General features: G+C 49.9%; 1 protein-coding gene across 1 annotated transcript; it reads right to left on the bottom strand.

Moving 5' to 3' along the window:
- Positions 1 to 1,665: 1,665 nt before the first annotated feature.
- RASSF10 (Ras association domain family member 10) lies at positions 1,666 to 2,997 on the bottom strand. Its single transcript, XM_058807789.1, has one exon. The coding sequence runs from the start codon at positions 2,995 to 2,997 to the stop codon at positions 1,666 to 1,668; it is 1,332 nt and encodes a 443-aa protein (XP_058663772.1).
- Positions 2,998 to 10,849: the final 7,852 nt, after the last annotated feature.

Raw genomic sequence — 10,849 nt, 5'->3', positions numbered from 1 at the left:
TAAAAATAGGTTCTTAAATATTTTCCAAGGTTGACTAAATATGAAAAACAATTATATAATCAGTGTTTAAAATAAACCACAGTTTGTTACAACTGAGACGCATTCAGTGGAACAACATTTATCAAGAGTCATAGCATATAGAAAATTGAACAGCCTCTGCAAATCCACAGACAGTATTTCTCTGCTTGCTTTCAAACTGAGCAGCTCCTGAACCTAATTTTTTGATGTCCATCAGAATTCTTACCAACAAGAACACTGCAAGCATGGAACGCAGTCTTTGGGTGAGAAGGCTGCGAGGTTTTTAATGAAAATAAAGAACTGGTCTATTGGTGTACCCCTTTTTTATATAATTTCTTATTGTTAAATGAAAACTTTTATAAATAATCTTACATAAATAATAATCTCAGAAGTTTTAAAAAGTTCACACCATCAGTGGGACCTGACTCAACATTCTCTGGTCTCTCACCGCTTAAAGTAATTCTGCAATTATTCTGTAATACAAGAATCCTGAATGTCTCTTATTGCAAGAGCAGACCATATATTTTGGGCAAGAGTTAAGCTGCAGAGGAAGATCTGGCAGTTAAGTGAAATGCATGTTACAGCTGATGGCTGCTTTTTTGTTTTATTGGACTAACTGAAAAGATGAAGCTGTAGTGCAGGTAGGGCTTGAGTCATGCTTTTATCGTTGCATCTCTTGGCCTGATATGAACTATGTTATTAAAAACGGTAGCTCAACCTGATTCTGTACTTTGTTTATCTACAACCAAGCTCAGCCAAAGATCAGCTAGCCTAGTGAAAAAATGTAGTTGAAGGCTGTGTACATACAGGCACTGCTAATTGCCTTCCATGACTGTCAAACGACTACAGATACTAACAGATTTCTTAGTATGCCTTTAAACAAAGCACTCTTATCTATGCATAAGGAAAAGCACTACGGGGAGCAGAGTTAATACATGTTAACCTATATCTTGATTTAGTCTGTTGTTCAGAAAAAGAAAAAAAGGAAGTGATTTATCACCCCTTTTCGTTGCCAAAAGGAACTGCAGTACCATCCAAAAGCTGGCGCCCTGGGAGATCCCAGTGTCAGAAGAACCGACGCCTCTTTCCCTCCGTAGCGTTTAAATGATCAGCAGCTTTGGTGTAGCGACTTTTTGCCTGTAGAGGAGCCGGGTGGATTTGTGACGGCCAGTAGAGCCCAGTACAACCCACCCCAAGGCGCCATGTGTCCCTGCAATGCCGAGAACCCGTCCGGGAGATGCTGATCCCCGCTCGGGAGCGTGTCCCGGCCCTTGCCTCGGGAAGGGCTGACCCGGAGCACCGCTGGGCTACGGCGGGCAGATCGCGGGCAGCCGGAGGATTAAAGGGCCCGGCAAGAGAAGCTTCGGAGGGAAGCAAGCGGCAGGGTTTAAGGAGCGAGCAATCCCAGACGTGAATGAAACACAAACACGCTGTGGGTTTTCTCTTCCTTAGATAAAAGTACCGGCGAGCCAGCCTCGGTGCTGCCCGCGGACGACTAGTCAGAACAAGTTCAAACTGCAGAGCTCAAATTAAAATGTTTCCTCTGTGTGACTGCCTCCCGCGCCGGGAGGTTCCGCAGCTGCCCCACACCTGCTCCGCCGCCCTGTGCCCGGCACCCCGCCCGGGGTGGCTGCGGCGGGGCGGGCGCTACACCAGCGACTCGCACACGGGCAGCGAGTCCGAGTCCTGGCTGTGCATGGAGCTCAGCCCCGTGTCCGAGTCCTCGTCGTTGTCGGCGCGGTCCTTGCGCAGCGCCCGCGCCTGCTCCACCCAGCCGCCCCCCGCCGCCGCCGGCCGCCCCCCGCCCGCCGCCCCGCGCGGCTCCGCCGCCGCCTCCGCCACGTCCAGCGTGCCCAGCGTCTCCAGCAGCCGCTGCAGCTCCCGCTCCTTGTCCTCCCACGCCCGCTGCGTGCAGTCCAGGTCGCTCTTGACGGCCTCCAGGTCCGTGCTCAGCTTGAGGCCGATGTAGAGGCTGGTGCTCAGCTGGGTCTTGACCCGCTCGTGCTCCAGGTGCAGCTCGCCCTCGCCGCCGCTCAGCTCCGTGGTGTCGCAGTCCGTGTCGGCCAGACCGGGCCCCGCCGCCAGCTCCAGCTCCTCCCGCCGCCGCTTCATCCAGCGCTCGTTGAGCTCCTCCTGGATCTCGGCGGCCAGGTGCTCCAGCAGCTCCTCCTGCTGCGCCCGCTGCTCCTGCAGCTGCAGCACCTCCTCGCACTTCCTGGCGTAGTCCTCCTCGGGGCGGCCGGCGGCGGGCTGGCCCGGCTCCCGGCCCGGCTCGGGCTCGCCCGTGCCCACCAGGTAGGTGTCCTGCACGTAGTTGACGCCGTGCCGCTTCATGCGGTCCAGGTGGATCTTGGCCTCGTACCTGTCGATCTCGCGGTCCAGCTCGCGGAGCCGCTGGATCTGCTGTCGGATGGTGTGGTCCTGCGAGAGCACCAGGTGCACCAGCGTCTCCATCCTCTCCGCCGACGAGGCCTCCCGGGCCAGCGGCTGCTGCCGCTTCTTGTTGATCTTGGCCAGCTTGCGGAAGGCTTTCCGCACCACCCGCCGCTGCCGCTCCTGCGTGAGCGCCAGGCTGGCGCGGGCCGCCCCCAGGCCGCGGCCGGGGCGCTCCTTGCTCAGCACCACCCGCGCCTCGGCGCTGCGCGGCCCGGCGTTGGGCAGCGAAGCCTCGCTGCGCACCAGCACGAAGCGCACGTTCTCCTGCTCGTCCCCCCACGCCACCCAGAGCCGCAGGATCTTCGTCTTGTTGGGCAGGATCCTCTCGAAGCCGCGCCACTTCTCCACGATGCAGTAGGAGTGCGGCGGCCCCGACAGCATCCCGCCGGCGGGCTCGGGCGGCGCGGGGCGCTGCCGCCGGTGGTGGCTGTCCTCCAGCAGCACCCGCACCACGTCCGAGCAGGTGGTCCGCCGGGAGAGCCCGGAGATCAGCTTCTCCTCCTGGCAGATCCACACCGAGATCTTCCTCTCCTCGGGCTCCATCGGGGGCGGGCGGGCGGCCGGGGCCGCGGGCTCAGCGCTGGCCGGGCAGCCGCTCCATGGGGCGCGCTCGGCGGAGGCGCGGCGCTGCCCGTGCGCCCGGCTCGCAGCGGCCGGGATGCCTTGCCGTCCCCTCCCCGCCCGCGACACCCCGCCCGTGCGCTCCGCCGGCCGCTCCACCCCTTCCTGCCCGGTGCGGCGGGGCCGCCGGGGGCGGGGGGGCCGGCCCGGTGCTCCGGGAGCCGCCGCGGTGCCCCCGGGATTCGCGGTCCCCGCGTGGGCGCCCCGCGGCTCACGGCCCGCGGCCCGCGCAGAGATCCGCCGGTACGGACACTTCGGGGCAGGTTCCGTGTCCTCCGTGCTTCTCCGTGCCCTCACTCCTTCTCCGTGCCCTCACTCCTTCTCCGTGCCCTGCCTGTGCCGCGAACGAGCGAGCGAACGAGCGAGAGGCGTCGGGGACCTTCCAAAGTGCCGAGGGACAAGAGCGAATCCTGGAGCTTCAAAGGGAAAGCCAGAACTAGTGAGGAATTTCCAGTTTTAGTAAATCATCCGCCTGTAATTAGGAAATTCATGTTTGTGAAGCACTTTGCAGATGAAATATGCAAAGGACGGGAATGTCTAAGTGTTATTAAAATACTAGCTGAGCCAGATTTTAATGGGAGCTTGCTGTGTACTTTGATGGGAACGGGATCGCTCTCGGAGTGCTGATTAAAATTAGAAGATGGGAAAAGTAGTAATAAAACACAGGGTTTTGGCACTGATTTTCACTGATTGCATCACAGGGTTCACGGACTTAGGCTTTTCTAAGTGATTAAAAAAGTACTACAATGGGCAAAGAAAGAGAACTGTCTCAGACCTGAAGGCTGATCTGTACCTTCCGAAGGAGTTTCAGAGCCAATAAAATCGGTGGAGGTTTTTGCCTGGACAAGGTTTGTGCTCCAGTCAGTGGAACAGAACGGAGTCCTGGCATTGCAGCCTAACTCCTGTCATTCTGCTGTAGGAAACAGCGGAGCTGGGGCACCCCAAACAGCGAGGCAGCAGTTATGTAGCCTAATGCCCTCTTTTCCCCTAAAGTAACAGGCTCGCTGTGGGCAGTGCCACGGAAGGACCAGTCCTGGGGAAGGAATCCTGCCCTGCTCTGGCTGTGTCATCCAGCTAATTGCGGTGCTGGTGTGTGACGTGCAGCCTCCTGTCCCCAAGGAAGTGGGCTGAGGGACCACCGACCGCCAGCATTCCTGCAGCTCCAATCACAGGGATCCTGCTGCCAGCATCCCTTTCCTGCGCTGCTGCAGGTCAGAGGATCCCAAACCCAGCTGGCCACTGCGTGTTGCAATGAGGGCACGTGAGATAGGGGTGATGGCAACAGGCTGGATTTGCTTCCTGACCACAGCCACCTTGCCTTACAGCTGCATATTCCTGTCCCACGGCAGAGCCTGGCACTGCCAGTTCCAAGGGCAAGGTGTTTTGCTGTCAGGATGTGTCAGAACTGCTGGATGGCTGTGCTTTGGGCAGAGGAGTGTTTGCTGATGGCAGGGTATTCCCAAGGTGTGCAGGTTCTGTGTTCAGTGGGGTGGTTATGGCTAAAATCATCCCCTCTGGCTCACAGGAAGGTGGGTCCAGCAGTGGCAGTGCTGTAAGAGAACAAAATGACCTTAACAAAGGGGGTTGTCAGGACTCTGGGACACCCCTGACAGCTCACACTGCCCCAGAATAATAGGGTGTTAAGCAGGAAGGGGGTGTGAAACAGGACACTGTCATTCAGCTTTGACTCTGGGAGGTTCAAAATTTTTAAAAACCCTTCAGGAGAGTAGGAGAAGAAGCCTTGTTGCTTTCATCAGGCTGGTAGAAAGTTGGAAGAACAGACCATTCCTTGTTGTCTTCTGAAGATTCAGGTGCAGCAAAGGGATTCATGAGGCAGTGAGAAACTGTCCAACTCCTTTACCAGCTGTTCCTTGCCTTTCTCATTTAGTTTTGATCTTGTTTTACATGTGTTTTCTATGAGAATGTCTTTGTACCTATTTTCTTTTGGCAAAGAACAGTACAGGAAGAGCAGGTTGTGATGTGAAGAGGCATCTTATGCTCCCCACAGGTCAGGCTGCTCCAACTAGTCTGACTGCCTGTATCTATCCGGTATCCAAGCCTGGCTTTGTGCAATGAAATTGCGAGATGATCATTCCATCTTTCCATGACCACATTTCTGTGGATGGAAAGCTGCCTCTGCCTCCCCACTGAAGCCCCCAAGGCAGCATTGCCAGAGAGAGGATGATGTTGGCAGTTTGGTTGGAAACAGCACAGTACAATTAAGATTAAGGAGGCAAACACTTGATTTTGGTTAGATTTGTGTGTGTATGGTCCATGGTTAAAAAGATGGCATTCAAAATTCACGTTGCTGCACCTCAAGTTTGACCCTCGGGAATTTGGGTTTAGTCTGTCTGCAAACTCAGGGAACTGCTGGCAGAGCTTCAAAAGTTTGTAGTGCTGTATCTGAAGCAAAGTTTGGGCCCTGCTGTGCTGAATCCCAAAAGGCAGCTGAAGGCAGGCAACCTTTTGCCTTTCCTCCCAGGATCTCAAATCATCCTGCAGAGGAAGGTGCAGCTCTGATTTTAAATATAAGAATGTTCTGGCATGAAGGACCCGAGAGCCTTGCCTGAGGTTGTACAGAAAGGCAGTGGCAGTGCTGTGAAGCAAATCAGGTTCCTTCACTCTGCACCATTAGGCACTGAACTCCATCCTCTCCTCTTCTCCTCCACTAGAAAGGGAGGTGTGGAGGATTGTATTAGTTCAACAGCTGCAGATGGTGACAGAACCAAAGTCCAAGCTCAGCAGACAGTATCTCCCTCTGGTGAAGCAATGGGAGAAGGTGGCACCGGGGCTCCTTCCAACATCTCCTCCCTGGTGGAGGCAAATCTCCTCCAGCTGGCTGTGCCTGCAGACCAGCACCACTCAACAGCACCACTGGAATAGCAAATTGGAGAGAGAGAAGGACAGCTGTTCCCCTCTCCACTCCCTTCCCCACTGAGCAGTGATGCACGAGGTCTTCTATAGCTTCTGCAACAAGCATATCACATAATTAAAATTTAAAACGTAGTAGCTGTGGTCTCCTGAAATGCAGAGGTTCTTTCTGTGCTGCCCTATCAATGCACAGCTGACAGCTCTTTTTCAGAAGCACAAACTTCCTTGGCAGAATGCTATCCAGAACTTTCTTCATGGCCTGTATGTTTTTGGTTTGTTTTATAAATTGCAAAAAATCAAAGTTGATGATACTCTTAAGAGCTGCCTAAGCCCAAAAAGGAGATTTTTGAGCTTAATACTTTAGGCTGTATTGAAAAGTTCAAGTCCAGGTATAGACTAGTTTATTTTTATGAACTACAGGAGAATTCCAAGGCCAAGGGATGAGAAATCAGATATATTTTGGCATTTCACGTGACATTCTTTCTATTCTTTCCTTTTCATTGAGGTGTGCAATTAACTTTCCAAGTATTTTATGACAAGAACAGCATTCCTATTAGGGGGCTGGATGGTGAGGTGTCTGTTTCTGGTTTGTTGGCTTTTTTTTTTTAATTTGAGCTGAACTATCACAATGAAATTGCAGCCCTGATTTTTTAAATAAAATTATACAAGACCTCATCTTTAATTCTTTGCAACTAAACTAAATAAATACAAATGTACTTTCTTCTTCCATAATTCATATAGCAGGAATGAGGAGGAAGTCTTAGAACCCTCTGTTTGAGACACAGAATTAATTTTTTTTTTTTATGCATTTAAATGGAGAAAGGCTACGGAGTCACATTCAGGGTATTTTTTCTTTTTTTCCACAGTGAAGTTGCTTTTACTTTTTAGATCACTCTCAGGACAATTTACTTATTTTTCCTGAGGTTACAGTTCAAAAGAATACAGCCTAGGTGGATGAGCAAAGGCAGGCTGGAACTGGTAATCTTTTGAGCCATCACTGTCTGGAGAAGCTGCTCTTTGTTGTGATGCTGAGCAGCCACACTGCTTTCCCAGCTCCTCTTCCTCTGTTCCTGCTCATCTCATTTTGGGAGGTTTACCTCTCAGTCTCTTTTATTTGTTGCTTTCTAACATTTTGCCCCAATAAACATGGATGAAGTCCTGGGACAGAATCTGACTGGGAGTGTTACAAGGTTCTGCAGTGGCTGCTGACCTTTACAGATGGAAGAAGGGCTGCTTCAGCTTGCAGGTCACTCTCTCACAGCTGCTTTTCTCTTTTGCACCCAGTTTTTCCTTGTGGTATAAAGCTGAATAACCAAATCATACTGTGAATAACCAAATCATCCCTAGTTAGCATGCACAGAATGAAACACTTGAAAAACTGCCCCTGTGTTAGCAGCAGTATGCAGACTCCAGTCAAAGCAGTTGGTAATCTTAGACTTTGACTTGGGAGAAAGTTGTTCAGTTTGTATCTGAGCAGCTTTAGACTGCAGAGGGCTTTTTACTTTCAGGTAAAAGTGGCGCTTTTGTTAAAGATGACTTGTGCAATGAACAGCTGAAGAGCTTCTGTAAGCAATAAGCTCTGTGACCTCCTGACCTGTTTCCTTCAGTTCCTGGCGGCTGATGGGCGCTGTCCTGCTTCTGAATTCTACCCGTGCAACCAGTACAGGTGACATATCTGGAAATCTGGAGTCATTCCTTGCCTCACATGGCTGGTGGTACCTCCATCCTTTTGGGAAGACTGTGGTGTGGCCCTTTTGCATAATGGCAGCTGATACTGGGTTATATTGCTTTGACTGCTTGGCCCAACATCTTCTGTTTTCATGTGCACACACCCAGAGTACAAACAGGTATGTCAGAAGGAAACTATCTCCAGTGAAATCAGTGGGGGCTGGCTGCATGGGTAAATCCCTCTGCAGTGCTTTCAAAGGGCAGGTATGTCTATAGACTGCCATTAAAGAAAATTGTCAAGACGTATATTTATATTAAAGTGCAGCCTGGCAGTCTTGATGGGCTAGATGTGATGTAAATGCATAGGAGGAGACTATCCCTGCCTTGAAGGCTCAGCCGATGTCCTGCAGCAGGGTGGGGGCACAGCAGAGATCAGTGCTACGAATCCAGGTTTCCAGCTTCTCATCTTTGAACAGAATCTTTGGCAATTTGTGTTTGTTTCTTTGTTATATATACTCTTGGGACAGAAAAGAATCCTTCTCCCTTCACACCTTCTGTTTCAGATTTTCTTTTGATATAAATGAAGAGGACAGAAATAGTTAAACGGAGCATAAAACTTTTTCCTTCTCATGTGCATAATAGGTACACAAAGCTTTGATCCTAAGGAAGTCAGCAGAGCTGCACCAGTAAGCTTTGGGGGAAAATACAAGAAAGATCCTGCCCCTCTGCTCTGCTGAGATCCCAGCTGGAACACTGCCCCAGCTCTGGGGTCTCAGACACAAGGACATGGACCTGTTGGAGCAAGTCCAGAGGAGGGTGATGATGGTGCTCAGAGGGCTGGAGCACCTCTGCTGTGGAGACAGGCTGGGAGAGCTGGGGCTCTTCAGCCTGGAGAAGAGAAGACTCCAGGGAGACCTTATAGCATCTTCCAGGCCTAAAGAGCTACAAGAGAGCTGGAGAGGGACTTCTTACAAGGTCATGCAGGACATGGAGTAATGGCTTTAAACAGAAAGAGAGTAGTTTTAGATGTACAGAAGAGGCTCTGCACTCTGACAGTGGTGCAGCACTGGCACAGATTGCCCAGAGAAGCTGTGGTTGCATCATTCCTGGAAGTGTTCATGGCCAGCTTGGGTGAAGTTTTGAGCAATCTGGTCTAGAGGTCTTCTACTCATGGCAGAAATGTTGGAATTAGATGATCTATAAGGTTTTGTCCCACCCAAAACAGTCTACAATTCTGAAATACTCAGTGCAAATATGGTAATTATTTAGCACTTGTAACTTTGCTTTAACGTTAAAAGGTTCTCTAATCCCTTGAGAACACGTTCAAGTGTCTCACTTCTCAAGTGCTTCTTTCTTGAGAGATGAACTAGGTCATTCATTATCTTCTTGAGATTTATCATGAAGGCTTTTAACTACTCCAAATACTCTTGTGGATTCTCCCCAAGCCAACTTGTGAATTTCCTTTGGAGTCCACCTTGTCTTCTGAGTAAGGAAACTCTGTGTTCCCAGCAGCACAGAGGATACAGAGTTTCCCATACTCAGATGAACTCTTTTTCAGATCGTTTTTACATTTGTGGAAGGGACTGGAGCTTTCTGCCCTTAATGGGGGTGATGGTTAGTGAAGAGTTCTCCTGTTTTTTCTGTAGAGGCTGGCTAGAGGAGCTGCTCTCTGCAGGGATCAATGACAAAGCTCTTCACCTTTGGCTTTAGGCTTTGCTGGGAGCTGGCCCTGGAGTGCTGGGGGTTGGAACCATCAGTTAGGCATGAGCAAACATCTCTTTTCGTGCTGGCAGTGTGAGTGATGTGGTTCCTGAGCATCCCTGCCACGGAGGAAGAGATCAGCCTTGGCATCAGGTCTTGGCAAACGTGTCCAGTTCGCGTGTGCTCACAGGCAGGCTCTGTGCACTGCCTTCTGTGAGGCAATTCCTGCAGGCACAAAGAGAGCGTTTGGGTTTAATGACATATTATTTGAGCTGGAGAACAGTCAGTGATGTGGGTTCCTGTCTGTGGCTATGGAATGGGTGTGCTCATCCTATCACCCCACAAACACGTTCACCTGAAAATCTGTAAGAATCAAAAGCTCTGTCAGCAAATGGGGCCCTATTTCTCTATCAGCTGGGGACCTCCCTTGTGTTTAGATTAGCGACATCTTTTTCTCCAGAGAAATATCTCACTATAATATATTTTTAGAAATATTTTCTAGAAGTTCAGACACCTCCCTGAAGTAAGTTATGGTACAAGCAGGATGCATTATTGCAGTAGGATGTTTTGGCCGATTGGAATGAGGACACATGAATTCTCAGTGCTTGAATGAACAGAACTTTCAGTATTGCCAGTATTGCCACAAAACTGTTTGAAGTCTGTCCTATAAATGTACTGAGCAGGCAATCTGTTTTACCTGTTCTGCTTTTATGATCAGTAGTTGATTTCAGCTTTTGTAGCACAGAGCTGTATTTAGATAAGGTCAGCTATGAATCCACAGGTAAGAGGTGTAATTTACTTTTCAGTTATAATGAAATCCTAACTGGATTAAGACTGTGTAGTTATTATCTTCTCCAGCCTCATTCTCTTCAGTTGTGATCTTCTAACTCTTTGCAGAAAACATTCCCAAAGCCTTTCTTCTGAACTTCTGTATTATTTCTTCATGACATTTTTATCTTCGACCCATTTCTAAATACTTTTCTTTTGTATTCATGGTAGATCACCATGCTGCCCTTGAATCAAACCTCTATGAGGAGTTCAAATGAGTAAATGAAATGTATAGGTTAATAAATACATATGCTGTAAAAAAATTTCAGCAAAACATAATGCAAAAGGATTTAAAGAGAGTGTGAACTGGATATAGACAGTGTATATTCACTGACCCCATCCTGACACTGGCAGTGGCAACAGAATTAGGTCCAGAGACCAGAAGTCTTTTTAGAAAGCAAGATTTCTATGGTGCCTTTCTTTCCCTTGAGCAAATATGTCCTGAATGGCAGAAAATAAAATGAGGGGCAGTTCAAGGTGGTGAAAAAACATGAGTGGTAATATGGAATGTGAGAAAGGAACCTAAGTTAAAGTCATATGGGAAAAGCCCTGGAGTTGGGTGCATGCAGCAGGGAAAATGAGCTGTGTTATTCCTTGGAGCCTGGCTTTCCTGAGAGCCCTAAGAGGATGGTGAGATCTCAGGAAATTATGGATTTCCCTCAGGATGGCCCAGCACAGGTCTGAACAGGAACATTGGAGGGGACAC

This window comes from Ammospiza caudacuta, chromosome 6, assembly GCF_027887145.1.
Source record: "Ammospiza caudacuta isolate bAmmCau1 chromosome 6, bAmmCau1.pri, whole genome shotgun sequence".
Lineage (NCBI taxonomy): Eukaryota > Metazoa > Chordata > Aves > Passeriformes > Passerellidae > Ammospiza > Ammospiza caudacuta.
Note: the sequence above shows the minus strand (reverse complement) of the source record. Positions and strands in the feature narration are given on the sequence as shown.